Source organism: Jatropha curcas, chromosome 5, assembly GCF_041381405.1.
Source record: "Jatropha curcas cultivar XTBG-Jc1 chromosome 5, XTBG_Jcur_1.0, whole genome shotgun sequence".
Classification (NCBI taxonomy): Eukaryota; Viridiplantae; Streptophyta; class Magnoliopsida; order Malpighiales; family Euphorbiaceae; genus Jatropha; species Jatropha curcas.
This window is the reverse complement of record NC_143155.1, coordinates 21,973,553-21,989,326: the sequence shown is the minus strand read 5'-3', so window position 1 is coordinate 21,989,326 and position 15,774 is coordinate 21,973,553. Positions and strand designations below refer to the sequence as shown.

Here is a 15,774-nt window from a genome sequence, read left to right as displayed (position 1 = left end):
AGTTTTTAGTTTGGGACTTGAACGGTAGGCCCATGTTCTTGATGCAAATTTGTCTCCGCCTCTGTGATTCGGCTTCTATAATTAATATTTCCATTTTTGTCTTTGTGAATATTAATGTATCGCGTTCAGCATTTACCATTAATTTTCGATAGATGTGAGCCAGCCGTTGTAATTTATGTTTACGTTGCAATTAGTACAGGCTTCAAACACGCTAAAGGAAAGCAAAACTTTCCCAATCCTTTTCAAAGAGTGGAGCTCTTGATTATTGTAAATTTAAAATTAAAAAAGAAAGAGTATTTTTGTCTTGCAAATGAAAAATAACTAATTTTATTTACAAACATAAACTATTTCATTGGTTATGATTCAAAAACAATATACATCACATACGAATATTTGCATGAAATAGTTGAATGAGGGAAAAACGGGCATTGTAACTTATCACTTGGAGAGAGAAATTGTAACAAACCAAATCAAATACTTTGGATATGCGGGTATGCAAATACCGTACCGGAAGTCTTAAACCCGAACCCAATCCATATCTACGACATGTGGTAAATTTAATATTGTACCTGTCTCAAACCCGTTTAATTAATAGACAAGCCTGCTTTAAAACATGTTGAGGCAGATCAGTCACCTGCAAAAACACGCCCCTGCTTCCATCTTTATGCCAAAGTTAGAAATAGCTACTTATCATTTCCCATCATATTTCATACTATTCCGCAAAGATACTTCTATCTTTCTTTAACAAGGAAAAAATTACATTGTCTATGCACTCTAGCAATTCTGAAGTGTGTTACCACTTGACTGTTTCTGCGAATGCATTAACATTTGCACAAATTTCTTGCCCACTGTGGCTGTACATGCATCAAATTAGAAATGCAATCCATTGAGAAAGTGGCCTGTATGTCAAATTTCATTTCCGTGTTGTCTAAAACTCCATTCTTGGAAGTTTATGCCGACAAACATACATCCGTTATGTCGACTCACTATCACCTCTCGGTGGTGAGGTGGCTGCAGCTCAGATTGTTGTTGTAGTTGTGATAGTGCCTTCTTTACCTATTTGTGTAAATGCAAACTCAGAAACTAGAGCCAAGTGATCACTTCCCAGTTTCTGTATAGGGAAAGGGTTGGATTCAAATATAGAGAGAGACATTCAATAACAGAAATTGTATCTTGATGCACAAAATAACCAAATAATGCAGTTCAGAACCTTAATTAGTGCCATCATATAATTTATGCATATTCATTTTGTGAATGTCCATGCGCAGATGGTCTCACCTTAGGAAACGAATTTTCTCTTTATGTAATACCATTACAAATGCCTAAAAATAGAATTTTGCTCTTAACGTGAGATTACTCATTTCATAATGATTGAAAAAAGAAGAACTCGCTTTTGGGAAAGAAGGGTATGAATGAAAATTCATTAATGTCGGGGTTTGAAGATAACCACTAATATATTATATCACCTAGAAAACCACTCACTATGTCATGAAAATATCAGCAATATTATTCTATGCTTAAACTTCAAAAAGAAGGAAAGCAAAAGATAAATAGAGTATCATATCCTATACACTTGCTTAGAGACAAAAATTGACGCATTTAAAGGAAAAAAAAGAAGAAAACTAATTTCCAAGATGGCCTGAGGTTTTAATTTGCAAAAAGATAACAGCATTCAGTAGTTGGTTTCTCACCAGGGAAAAGGAAAATAAAAGATAGGATTTTCTCCTTTAATGGAAAAGCTTTGATTAGTTATTACTGAATTGTTATTGCCATCTATATAGTTCTTACCTCGCAGGGAAGGCCACCCGTCCTCCTGAGAATATCAAACGGAAGAGTATCCAGAACTCGTATAGGTACTACACCATCTGAGTACCTGTACCAAATGCAAGAATTGTTGTAGTCTCATCATCAACGTAATCAGAGACTTTTAGAAGAGGTCTTTACCATAAATAGTCTACAGTACCAAGAAACTTTGAGTGGTAGGAAGTAGCTAAAGGTTCACCATGTAAGTCCCTTGTTCTTGTAGAGCCCTGAAAATATTATATAATGCAGTCCACAGATTTTTCAAATAACTTGTCTTAGAGGATGCTTTCATAGTACATAAAATATTTAGCCATAGTGCAAATGATGAGCCACCAAAAGCTAACAGAAGTAAAATCCTAGAGACCTTAACTGTGGCATAGGAGCTGCTAAGCTTCAAAGGATGCAAAAGCAATTGGCACTTGGAGTTGCCAGTTGCAGCTTTAATCTCTTCATTGGTCCAACAATTCTTCAAATATCTGAAATGAAAAGTACTAGTATATTTTGAGATGTTACTGAAGGAACAAGATATCCATGTCCAATGGACTTGAATTGCTTGAAAATAGAGTAAGTACAGTTCATGTTCTGGATAGGCTTCCTGTGCAAGAGAAACGAAATAAATAACAACTAAAACGAAGATTAAAAGCTGCAGACTGCAGCAGCTTAATCCTAAACTATATGATGGTTGCATGTCAATTAATTTTAAAATATAAAATTGTAAAATTAAATCCTAAACTATAAAATTACCAAGAATAAAAATTTTCATTGTTCATCAAGATAGACTTGCAACAAATTGATTTGTATATATACTGTTTGTATCGCCTCTTTTCCTTGTTTGTGCCTATGTTATTATCATAATTAGTGCACTATTTATAGTAAAGAAAATGGATAAAGACCTGTCCATCAAAGAGAATGGATTCCCCATTTCTTTCTTGACACCAAAAACTTGTGCAGGTTTACAATTCCTCTGCCCAGACAGCTCTTTTTTGTCATATAACATAATATCCAACTGCAAACAGAACAATTCAAATTTCAATCAAGAACCTAAAAATTGTTGTTAAAGTACTATAATTCCACAGCAAAGATGATCCTAATACATTAAAAAACTTTTAAAAAAATTGTTCACCTCTGATGAAGCCAAGAACTTGTAGATTGCACTCTGTAAATAAGTAGGACAAGAATTGAATTAAATTATCATAAGCAGGAAATGCAAATATAATAGCAACTATAAATTAAAAAAAAAAAAAAAAAAAAAATTTACAATATTGCACCTGAGGAGTGCTATTGAAATCACCAGCAAGAACAATGGGGATATTACCCCATTTCTCTGCAAGGATCTGTGCCCTTGACAAAAGAAAACGAATCTACAAATCAAATGTTTCAGTATTAAAGCAACTGATTGTGGCCACAGATCAGGAAGCTTCTAATGGTTAGTACAAAATAGAAGGCAACAGGAATGAAATACAATTGGCAACTTCATTTGTTAGTTAGCCAACATTATAACTGATACGCTGCCATAAATTCAATATCTTTTCTTTTTTTTTTTTTACTCTTTGAGAGACCATAAATTTGGTATCCAAATTAAAGATGACCGTTGAATATTGAAGTCCCAAGAACCATGAGACTCTGTTATATAGTGTAAGGAGGAAAGAAAAAAAATTGAAGAGGAAAGCCTACTACATCAAGCATGATTGATTATGAAAACATATATAAAAAGTATTTATAGGTTGCAATAAAACCATATTCTGCCCAAGTACCCAGACACAGATAAATGTTTTTTCGGTTGCTGGTCTAACTGATGAAGTTTTCCTTACAAATTTTACAAAGTTCAAAGTGTCAATGAAAAAAAAAAAAATTGCAAGGAGGATACTCTTTTATTTTGAGCAGTAGATGCTCCAGTGAAAAACAGTCATTAAGGTAGTAACATTGAAGCAACTTTATTATTTAAGCTTGCATCAACATGGAAAGCAAACCTAGTCAGTTTCTGCATATAATGCAGATATTGATGTAAAAGAACTACTTACTTGACCTAGTTTAACATCTCCTCGATGTGGATTATAAAGCACATGGATGTTACCAACCAGTATTCTTTTTGATTCAGCTTTGCAAATCTACCTGTATGAAGTGAAGTCAGAAAAAGGAAGGAAGGATAATGTCAACAAATATACTATTTAGATGCATAATGAAGAAAAAAATAAATTAACAAAAAAAAAGAGAGGATATTTACCTAAAACAAAATGCAAATGGAAGTCTGATGTGATGGGGAAGGGAAAAAAGAAGAGAATTATCTCAATTTTTCCATTGAAGCCTACTTTTCTAAGACAGAATAAATGGAAACCTAAGTTCCCCAGAAAAATTGAAAAGGCCAAACTCTGATCTATTGATTATCAATACGCTAGAATAAGTTAGTCTTACACAGTTGAAAGCAGATAAAGTAGATCTTGATATTTACAAATAAGCCCAATATCAGTCATACGTTTTACATATATACATATATATATACAGCACCTGCTTGCTACAGTACTGCTATCATCCCCATTTCCCATATAAAGCCTTTCTTTGAGAAGCAAAAGATTTGTTTATTCAATTTGAGGAATTGTAATAGCCTAATAGGTACAGAACAGCCCAAAAATTGAACATTAAAAAATCACTAAGACAGTCCATTCAAACATGAATCAACAATGTCTTATGCCCAATATCGTTCATTTTCATGTACTGGTATCATCAGTAAGTTACTGACATCAACATAGAGCAATTTGATTATCCAAGAAACATACATTCTAGGTCAGTACAATACCATGAGAAGTCATAATATAAACAATATAATCCAACATCAATGACTATTATCTCCAGCTCAGACCATACAAGCAAGATGTTGCCACAATTTTTCGCTTCCTTGTACACTATCTCTAACCAATTTTCTACATTGAAATATTGAATGAATAATAAATCAAAACATTCAAGAAACTTTATACTGAAGACATTCAAGGAGATCTTGTTGCCACATTACGTAAAAGTTTAGCAATATAGTGAATATTTTTGAATTGTTACCTCAAATACAGAAAGTTGGGCAACATTATCCCGAAGACCAAGTGCCTTAAATTCGATACTCTCAGCTTCTAACAACCGAAATCTAATTTAAAATAAAAATTTATTAGAACGTTCATCATCAGCCAAAAGAATTCAGATGCAATAAATTAAAACAAACCATAATTTCCTTACTCATCAGCTTTCCAGAACACAGCACAACCATCGCTATAATCTCCCGTTCGTCGCTGCCATTTGACTAACTGGTTTAGTACTTGCCAAAATAACTAACATAAAGCAATTAATATTGACACATGCAGAGAATGCTAACCTTGTAAGAACCGGCATATCCCAGTTTCTCCACACTCTTCAATAAATCAAAATACCTATCCACCTCCTAAAATAACCACTAGCATCCATAAATTTCAACTAGTGGTATAGTAATCCAAACTTACATATAAAAGAAAATCTTGAAATAAAAATAAATAAAAATAAAAAATAACGCTTACTTGTAAACATATAATATCAGGGTTCCATCCAGCTAATTCTTTACAGATGACCCTTTTGCGATGCGCCCATTTCAAGTAAAGAGGATCAACGTTTGGGTACATATCTCTGTGTTTATAAGCGTTTCTATCCCCCAATATATTATATGACACAACCGTAAATCGATTTTCTAAATTAAAAACACAAAATCACAAGAATTACAAGTTTGCAACTCAAGAAGTAAACCAATAATTGGAACACAAATTTAAGTAGAAATTAGAACAAACAGCAACGGTACAATTAAACAAAACTATTGAATTTTTATTATATTACACTTCTAAACTCTAAAGTTGTAAATGTCATGTTTCGTTTAAAGCAAAAAACACACCTTGTAATGCTTGTGGTTGATCATCTTCGACCCAATGGCGGATAATTTCAGGTTTGAACCACCGGCGGCTGTAAGAGCCAGAAGATATGGATGTTGTGGGGCCAGTAGCGAAGCAGGAGATTGCGTTGGTTGCGGGCTTACAGGATAATAAGAAGCAGAGGAAGAAAGGTTGCCGCCGGGCAGAGCCAAATGTGAACAAGGGGGCGCGCGGGCTGAGCCAAGAGGAAGAACACGTACTGCTTGCCATTGACTGTTGGTTTTTGGAAGAAGAAACAAGAAGTGGATATTAAGGAGTCTATGGATAGTTAAAAGGAAAGAAGGAAATAGAGATACAGCGGATAGTGAATGAGTAGCCGTCTCTAACTTGCAGCACTTGGATGACGAAGCGGTTGAGCCGTTGAGAATTTAGATGCCAAAATGATAAGGTACCAATAACTGATTTTTAAGAAAAAAAGTTAAATGTAAAATTAAAGCTTTTTATATACATGGTTTTAAAATATTTTTCCCTTTTTTTTTTCCGCTCGAGTATGGTATTATTCGATGCCAGGTCATAACTTTTGTCTTTATAACTTTGAAAATTCATATGCCTAGTCGATATTTTGGCACAAGAAATGGTTGGCTTTAGGCAATCCAAGACCAAGTTTCTCATCCATATCCAACTCATCACTAAGCAAATAGTCCATCTGCGAGCTCTCCAATCAAAGAAATGCACCATTTGAGCTTATAACAATCTTGATAATTGTTAATCCTAGATGCATTCCAGGACATGTTTTTCGACCATAACTGAATGAAATAAGTTAAAAATTTAATCTGTAAAGATTTATATTTATATTGATAAATCATTTTGAAAAAATTTTTTTACATTCAACCACGCATCAAGATCTCATTCAATTGATCCAAAAATTCATTGAAAGTCTTGATTTTTTTGAAGCCGAATATATAAATTCATCACTGAACTTTGCGATTTTAATCTTGTGACATTTTGAATTTTGCGAATGACCTATTGTGCATCTTAATTGATAAATTTTGATAATACTACACACTTTTCAACACTAATATAAATAATTTTTGGGGTTTTTGACTTTTATTTGCAAAATATGGACTTGACATGTAATTTACATAACTTTCGAAACAATAATTTTCATATCAATTTTTTAACGAGTATTTAATTGATCTAATTTTGTAAGTTCAAGTCTTCAATAAAATAAATTTGAAAATTAAAGCGTTTAATAAATGTAATTCTATAAGTTGAAGTGTTTGATTGGTCAAAATAAAAGTTGAAGGTGCCACAAGATTAAAGTAACAAAATTTAGGAGTAAATTTATATATTCCGCCATTTTATTGTCATCTAATGATCATCATTCATTATATTTTCCATGGCCTCGCGAGGGAAGATGCATTGGCGTGACCAAAAATGGAAGCTTAGAAAAATATTTCTCCTCCACCATATTATCCATTTCAACCACATTTTATAACTCATTTTGTAAGCATTTCATTGGATGAGGATGTCTTAGAAGTTCTGCTAGTGTACATTCAATGGTAATGGCTGAAGTATCAAATGAAGCTACAATCATCTCTACTGAGATGGCTTTGATTTTTGTTCTACCAATTAGGAAAGTGCATTATCATTTGATGTCAACAAAGTTTTGGTTCCTGTCGTTCCTTTTTCTTCCGATGACCATCTTTTTCATGTTCATCAATTGTCTCTCCAAGACTTTGTCCATGCATGGCTTTGCTATTGCTATATACCTTCATGCGTTTTGTTTTATTTTATTTTATTTTATTTTAAAAGGTGAGAGAGGATGAACCTTTAAGCACAAAACATAGGATAAGCTACTCTATAAATATTATGTAGACGTCATTCATTTAAACTAAAGGAAGCATGAGCTAAAATATGAGTATCTAAATAAACTGTTTCGATTAAGGAAGCTAATTAATTAGCACAAAAATTAGCTTTTCGATAAATGTGTTGCAAACTGATATACTAATCTTTACGTGTTTTGTTACTCCTTGAATACAAAGAAACGTAGTAATTCAGAAATTCAAAAATTTTCAACTTTTGACTTTATTACTTTATCATTCTCAAATATTTTAAGAAAATCATTCAATTTGTCTAAGTTATACTAAATTATTGAGTGAATAGACTATACTAATCTTATTTTGTCTAAGTTATAATAAATTATTGAGGAAATCACTATTGGTCATATATAAAGGGTAGAAATGCAAAAAAATAACTTGTTATTTTAGAAATCCACAAATGTGATAAATATTTAAAAATATAATATTTTCTTAAATGTGACAAGTATTTATGAACGAAAAGTAGTATTCTCAAATGTGAAGAGTGTTTTCGAGAGCAGCTATATCGAAAACAAGCAATATGCACATAGGGATTAACGATATGACGTACTCAACCATTTAATGACTAAATACTAACTCAATGACATTAAATTTATTAGTATAAATTAGATATAGGTATCGGGGACATGATCAATTCTGTTGAGCCTAAAGTGGCTCGCTTTCTTTTCTTTTTTTTTTTTAATCACCGGTATTCGGACTCTATTATCAGGGATTACTTAATTCGGTTTGAATTTTAGTCACAGTTAAGGTTTTTCGCCCCTTTTTACAAATGTATTTTATGGAGATCAAACCCAAAAATTATTTCCGCATATCCAAATGGTTCATTTTCTATGGCGTGCCTGTAGAAAAATTTTACATTCTTAACGATACAAAAAGGGACTCCTCTAACATAGGATGTGCCCTCGGTGAGCTGAACTTAAGTTCACTGTGCATGCTCTTGCTCCATGTAGTCCGTTGAAATTATGTTGGGCTCTTCATGGCTTATTTGTTGCAGCCAGCAGTCGATCTTATTGATTTTAGAGAATTCTTCATATCTTTCATTGATTCCTTGGATCGTGTAACTACAAAAATTAAACACTTCCAACTACTGAACAATTCAATTTTTAAAATTATACATATTCAATATTTTAACTTACAAATATTATTTTTATATAATGTGTAATTACTTTGTATTTATATTATATTTGGACTTAATTAACATCATAAAAATAATTATTAATAAAATTATTGTTCAAAATTAATATCTTTATCATTTTATTTTTCGTTATTTAAATTAATATTTTCTTTTTATATAATGCATTGCAATAAATAATATATATATATATATAAAAGCCAACTAGCCGCCTCTTTTGAAGGGGAGGAGAAAATGTAACAGGGATAGTTCGTTTAGCTATTCATACGATTTAATAGCAGTTAATAGATATTTGATCAAATTTAATAAATGTTGCTGTCAATAACTATTAAATTTGATTATTTTAACAGCAACATCTATTAAATTTGATAAAAAATCTATTAACTGCTATTAAATCGTACGAATAGCTAAACTAACTGCCCCTATTACATTTTCTCCTCCCCTTCAAAAGAGGCGGCTAGTTGGCTATAAGAAAAGTCTAATTGGATGGACACGAGCTTACATGTTATGTCAGCTTTGGATGCCGGGGATACTTTGCAAAACAAATATTGGTAGATGTAATTTGACCATGGCCCACCGTTATTTTTATCTATCCGTTATTATGATTTTTTGTATAATAATTAATTTTTAAATTATTTATTATATTTAAATTAAATTTTATTTTATTTTCAATAGCCCTCGTTAATTCTTATATTTATTCTAATATAATAATTGCTTATACATTATTTAAGATGAGTATAATAAAAAAGTTATATAAATAGAATTGTCGTTTAACCATAATAATTACTACTTTCTTAATCTATGTAAAAATAGAAAAATGACTATTTTTTTAGGATGGAGGGAGTATTATACAACGTTATTTGTCCTTCTCTTTTAACTATTGCTTTTCCACACACACAAAAAAAAAAAAAAATGGTCTCGTCCATTTTTCAAGTGTATATATGTTAAATTTCATATATTCATATATAAAAATAAAAGATAGAGGTCGAATGTCTAAAGCGTGGAAATAATCTTTAAACTTCATATTACTAGTCGTAGTCGTAGGAGCAGTCATTCTTATTTACTAAGAAATCTAAAAAATTTTTAATTGCGGAAAGTTACCGTCATTCTTATTTACTGTTATTATTATGTATTATATTGTCCTTCTCTTTTAACTATTGCTTTTCCACGCAAAAAAAAAAAAAAAAAAAAAAAAAAAAAAATTTGCCTTTGGCTGGAGCTCTCGTCTTTGCTTATATAACATTTATCACTGTATGCTTTGCATATATATATATATATATACCATTATAAAGTACTTGATTTTATCACTCCTTTCATCTCCAAAACAAACAAGAAACGCTATTATGTTGCCTTTCATCTTAGCCGTTGTCGTGGTGCTGCTTGGATCTCTCGCATACTTCCTCCCCACCTTACGCGCCACCTCATCGCTACCATCAGAACACCGTGAAAATGACCGGAAGCTACCTCCGGGACCTTCACCCTTACCAATCATCGGTAACCTCCACATGTTAGGCAACCTTCCGCATCAAACGCTCTACAACTTAGCCAAATTGCATGGTCCTATAATGTCGTTGCGATTAGGCTATGTACAAACCATTGTAGTCTCGTCGGCTAATGCAGCAAAACTATTTCTCAAGACACACGACGCTGTTTTCGGTAGCCGTCCGAAATTACGAGCATCTCGCTACATGTCGTATGGTACTAAAGGCATGGCTTTTACGGAGTATGGTCCTTACTGGCGTAGCGTTAGGAAATTGTGTACCGTACAACTTCTATCTGCGTCGAAAATAGAGTATTTTGCGCCAATAAGGAAGGAGGAGTTGGGATTTTATGTTGAGTCATTAAAGCGAGCTGCGGCGGCGCGTAAGGTGGTGGATTTTAGTGTGGGCGTCGGCGACATGATTCAGAATATTGCTTGTAGGATGGTTTTTGGAGAAGTAAATAACCATGAACTGGATTTGAAGGCGCTTGTTAAGGAGGCTTTGCTTTTGGCCGGAGCTTTCAATATAGCTGATTATATCCCCTTTTTAGGACCAATTGATCTTCAGGTATTTCACTTAAACTCAATTATTTTATATTTGATTTTCAAATTTTCAAATATATTATATTTTAAGTAAATTATTCATGTTGAAGTAGATAATAATAAATTATTTATTTATTGTGTAGATATTATGGATCACACCATAGGATAGTTATCCCTTGCTCACCAAATTGCTTCCACAGAAATGAATTTGATTTATTTATAAATAATAAAAAGTTATATTAAGTTTCATTTCATGAAATTTAGTTTTAGCTAGGAGGAAAATACAAATAATAGAATTCAAATGGATTTCATAAAATTTTCTGAAATTTATTTATACAAAGGAAATCTTCATGACTCTTTGATTACATTGATCTCTTTCTTCTGATTTGTTTCTAATTTATTATTTTAAAATTCTTTTTTCTCAATTAAAAAAGATTTTTTCTTCTTAAGGAAAAAAATCACATGTACTGACAAGTTTTTCCAACAACGTAAGCTATACGGAACCATCACTTGTATTAACTGGACTTCGAATAATCGCGAGCAGAAAAACTGTTTGGTTCATAGTCTAAATTCACATGAATTGCAGAGATTGCTCGCACTATTTTTTATCATTTTAATTGAAAAATGTTGACATTGACGTCATTACTCCTCATGGGATGTATCTAAAAGGAAAAACTGTTTTCTGGGCCATTGTCTCCTTTATTATATGGGCTAGACTTTCCAAATTATGGGCGGCATGGCTTAAATACTCTATTTTATTATATTGGTGCATGGGTGATCTCACACATGAAGCTTATCGACAAATGGGTTAAAATATAATTACTATTTTTTTTTTGGTGAATAGTCAAAAAAAAAAAATCATTTTTTTTCATCTATGGGTGGATACTAGTCTATATTAGTCTAGGCAAGTCAATTCTTGATCTTAATGTTATTGAGGAGTTCAGTCATTAAATGATCCTTTGTCTTTCTCATAGAGTAAGAGGTTAGCTAGGATTCAAATTTTTTGAATACCAAAACTTTGAATATGCAGGGGTTAACAAAACGCATGAAGGCATTTAGCAAAGCCATGGACAAAGTCTTGGAGAGGATAATTGATGAACATGAAAAAGAAGCTTATTGGGAGAAAAAGCAAAAAAGTGATTTCATTGATGTGCTTCTTTCATTAATGAACCAACCTATGGTGACATCACATGATAATGCACTATCCACAATTGATAGGACACATATCAAAGCCATCTCAATAGACATGATTATAGGTTCATTTGATACGTCAGCCACTACAATTGAATGGACACTATCAGAACTTCTAAGACATCCTCATGCAATGAAATGCTTACAAGATGAATTACAAAGTGTGGTTGGAATGGATAATATGGTGGAGGAAAAGCATTTGTCTAAGCTTCCATATTTGGATATGGTAATAAAAGAAAGCTTAAGGTTACACCCAATCGCGCCATTGCTTGTTCCTCGTGAAGCCATGGAAGATGTAATGGTCGATGGTTATTATATACCGAAAAAATCAAGAGTCATAGTGAATGCTTGGGCAATCGGACGAGATCCTGATGCGTGGTCAGATACAGAAAAATTTTTACCAGAAAGATTTATTGATATGAATATAGATCTTCGTGGACAAGACTTTCAGCTTATTCCATTTGGTTCTGGTCGAAGAGGGTGTCCTGGAATACAGCTAGGGTTAACAATCATCAAGATTATTATAGCTCAATTAGTGCATTGTTTTGATTGGGAGCTACCAAATGGATTATTGCCTGGTGAGTTGGATATGAATGAGAAATTTGGCCTCTCGTTGCCTAGAGCCAACCATTTGCTTGTTGTGCCAAAATATCGACTAGGCACATAAATCTTCAAAAGGAATCATAATAAAAGTTCACTATTAGAGTTTTATACTATGTTTTAGCTAATATGTTTAGCTAGTCCCTGAATTGTCACAAGCATTAGTAATAGTTTGCGCGTCTTCGTATCCTTTGACTATACAGAGGGTATGGACACAACTCTACACATCAAGTTAATTTGATAAAATATTTAGTACAAATGAGGATAACAATGTATTTTCGTTTAAAAATATAGTAATAAAGAATGATAATTATTTTAAATTACAATTAATTATTGGTTTGATGCAAGGGTGTAAACGAGCCGAGTTTGAACCTACCAGACTCGAAGCTTGACTTGACATGATTTAACTCGGCTCAAGACTGAAAAAGCCTGCAACTTTTAGGCTCGAGCTCAACTCAATAAAAGTTTGAGTTCGGCTCGAGCTCGCTTGAGGATTGAGTTCAGTGTGAAAAATATTGAGCTCGACCTCGACTCGAGGTTCGAGACTTAAGTAAATTTAAACTAAACATTATTATACATATATATATATATAAATTCTATAAGGCTCGAGCCAGGACTTGATTCGAGCTGAGCTCAAAGAGCTCGCGAGCCGGCTCAATTGATTTACATCCCTTAGTTTGGTGTATGAGCAGGTCATATATCAATTGCAATCATTTTCTAAATATATATGAATGTGAGTTTCCAAAAGAGATATTATGAGATAGGACTTGCTTATATTCTGTCTGTATATTCATCCATACACTAAAGCATCCATTAAGGGTTTTTTAAGATATTGTTGTTATTTTAATTTTTTTTAATGAATGCTATTATCATTTAAATTAAAAATATTTTGATTGAATTGGTGTATACATCGGTCTAAGTAAATCTTTTCTTATATTATGAATGCCATAATATTGAGAAAAATTTATAATGAAGCAAGAAAATTTAGTAGTAAAACCTAAATCAATAAATCAATAAATAATGCTCAAAATAATAGCCATAAGCCTTCTTCATCATCCAACTGCTTCGACCATCCTAAATATGATCCTTGAGTTCCTTTTCCGCTTGATATTTATACTTTTTTTTTCTTAATTATCAGATGTGGGATAAATCTTATGGATTTTAAATAAATTTTTTTTTGAATGCATGAAACTTTTATTATTATAAATTCATTTGAGGCTTTTATGCCCTAAAATAACACTGTGTTCTACACAACAGGGGGTAGGGGTAGCCCTCCTCTTGGCTTACTAAACTGGTGAAAGCAACTGTGGTCGAGAGGACTCGTACTTGAGACCTGTGGTCGAGAGGACTCGTATTCAAGACCTCCCACTCCTCACAGAAGTAAAAAGATCAATCAAACCACCAGACAAATTTAATTTAAATTCATCAATACAATAAAAATAATTTGGTTAAAATTAAAATTATTATTCAATTAATGGATTATTATTATTAGTTTCATTACTATTTCTCCCACTTTTATCAATGACCATGATAAATACTATTATCGTTATTATTATTATTATTTAACAGCCATATGCCATCGTAGTTATATAATAAAAAAAAGGAGATGTTATCCTAAATTAATTATTGACATGTATATATATATATATATATATATATATATATATATATATATCTTTAATAAAATTTGAAATAATTTCTAAGAGTTGTATAATTTATTTATTTTTTAATTAAAATATTATATATTTTTAATTAAAATATTTTAGTTGGCCCTTACTTATTGCCTGGCTTACTCTGTTGTGAAGGCTCCTAGTTTAAATTTGAGGGCTGATTTGTGGAAGTCCATTTGGAAGATTCCTATCCCTCAACGCATTCGGTGCTTCCTGTGGTTGGTTTTTCAGGATAGGATCCAAACGAATCAAGAACGGATGGAGAGGGGTTTTACAGCTGATTCAAGGTGCGCATTACGTGGTGCTAATGTTGAGACTATTGATCATGTCTTAAAGGATTGCTTTTTTGCCCGTCAGGCTTGGGAGACTATTTAGGATGATGCTTCCTTAATTCAGTTTGTGGGTTGCCCTCTTTCTGAATGTTTTTTTGCGTCATACCAATTTATCTAGTTCTTGTTTTCCGGATGTTTCTGCTTTGAATATTACGGCTATAGCATTGGAGGAATGATTTTATTTTCCAGAATGTGTCTCTCTCCTTAGATGCCAAGCTTAATATGCTTCGGTTCCGTCTTCGGTCCAATGAAGGTGCTTGGAGTCGTTGTCGTTTGGATAACAATCTGGTTGGTAAAAGAGTTAATTATGTTTCTTAGAAGCCTCCTGAGATTGGTTGGATTAAACTAAATTCGGATGGTGCTAGTAAGGGAAATTCGGGCAGAGGTGGCGGCGGTTCCTCGCGGCGGGTCAGTGACAGTGGGTGACTGGGTTCTGTGTCAGACTCGGCCTCTGCTCCTCTGTTGTTGCTGAATTACAGGCTGTGCTCCATGGAATATATTTGGCTTGGGATATGGGTATCAGGTTTTTGTTTGTTGAATTGGACTCTGTGGTTGCTAAGGATATTTTGCAGAATACTCCGGTGAGTAATGCTTGTTTTTCTAACGCGATTCTGCAATTCCGTGCTCTTCTTGCTCGTGATTGGCAAGTTCGTATGTGCCACCACTACCGGGAAGCCAATCGTGCTGCTGATCAGTTAGCAAATATGGCCGTGTTCTCTGCTGTTGATAAGCAGATTCGCCAAGACGCCCCTCATGCTATTGCTGCTCTGCTGCAGAATGATGTCCAGGGCGTGGCTTGGCCACGATTAACTATAGCTGCTTAGTTTTAGCTGTTTGTTCTTCGGGTAAACCCCTCCTTTGTATACATAAAAAAAAATAAATCACATTAATTATAGTTATACACATGGTTTGTGATTTTCAATAAAATTATCAAAACACCTGTATTTTATTTATTTTATTCAAATATTATATATGTTTTTAATTAAAATCTTGCAATTAACTATGGTTTAGGATTGTAGTTTAAAAATAAATCAGATTATTTTAACGGTTTAGGATATTTAATAAAATTAATTATGCTTGAATAATTTCTAAAAGCTGTATATTATTATTTAATTTAAATATTATATGTTTTTTAATTAAAACATTTTAATTGGACATGCCTTATTTATTTTTCAATTAAAATATTATATTATATAATTAAAAAATTTTTAATTGGCCATACTAGGAATATTTTTCAGATTTTTAAATAAATTTTTTTATTTTAATTG

General features: G+C 32.6%; 2 protein-coding genes across 10 annotated transcripts; one reads left to right on the top strand and one right to left on the bottom strand.

Annotated features, from left to right (window-relative positions):
• Window positions 1-411: 411 nt before the first annotated feature.
• On the bottom strand, window positions 412-6,136 carry LOC105650655 (DNAse I-like superfamily protein). 9 transcript variants are annotated; one of them, XM_012237588.3, is made up of 13 exons: window positions 5,702-6,136; window positions 5,337-5,503; window positions 5,159-5,224; window positions 5,023-5,075; window positions 4,852-4,933; window positions 3,825-3,911; window positions 3,072-3,164; window positions 2,927-2,959; window positions 2,697-2,809; window positions 2,174-2,279; window positions 1,945-2,030; window positions 1,789-1,873; window positions 412-1,056 (listed from the first exon to the last, which is right to left on the bottom strand). In XM_012237588.3, the coding sequence occupies exons 1-13, from the start codon at window positions 5,946-5,948 to the stop codon at window positions 907-909; spliced, it is 1,368 nt and encodes a 455-aa protein (XP_012092978.1). In that variant the 5' UTR covers window positions 5,949-6,136; the 3' UTR covers window positions 412-906. The 9 variants fall into 9 exon arrangements, 4 of the variants coding, with proteins under 4 accessions (XP_012092978.1, XP_012092979.1, XP_012092977.1 ...); XM_012237589.3 differs by having other exon boundaries at window positions 412-1,111; window positions 2,168-2,279; window positions 5,702-6,135; XM_012237587.3 differs by having other exon boundaries at window positions 2,168-2,279; window positions 5,702-6,135.
• A 3,782-nt stretch (window positions 6,137-9,918) lies between these two features.
• Window positions 9,919-12,824, top strand: LOC105650656 (cytochrome P450 CYP736A12). The gene is made up of 2 exons (XM_012237591.4): window positions 9,919-10,738; window positions 11,744-12,824. The coding sequence occupies exons 1-2, from the start codon at window positions 9,944-9,946 to the stop codon at window positions 12,569-12,571; spliced, it is 1,623 nt and encodes a 540-aa protein (XP_012092981.3). The 5' UTR covers window positions 9,919-9,943; the 3' UTR covers window positions 12,572-12,824.
• Window positions 12,825-15,774: the final 2,950 nt, after the last annotated feature.

Bases quoted from the DNA above. Each gene is read 5' to 3' on its own strand.
- LOC105650655 (XM_012237587.3), bottom strand. From the start codon at position 5,948: ATGGCAAGCAGTACGTGTTCTTCCTCTTGGCTCAGCCCGCGCGCCCCC. The intron at 4,934-5,022 runs GTAAGGAAATTA...ATTTTAAATTAG, and splicing joins GTGTTCTGGAAAGCTGATGA to ATTTCGGTTGTTAGAAGCTG. The intron at 2,280-2,696 runs GTCTTTATCCAT...TTTTCATTTCAG, and splicing joins CCATTCTCTTTGATGGACAG to ATATTTGAAGAATTGTTGGA.
- LOC105650656 (XM_012237591.4), top strand. From the start codon at position 9,944: ATGCTTTGCATATATATATATATATATACCATTATAAAGTACTTGATT. The intron at 10,739-11,743 runs GTATTTCACTTA...TTGAATATGCAG, and splicing joins TAGGACCAATTGATCTTCAG to GGGTTAACAAAACGCATGAA.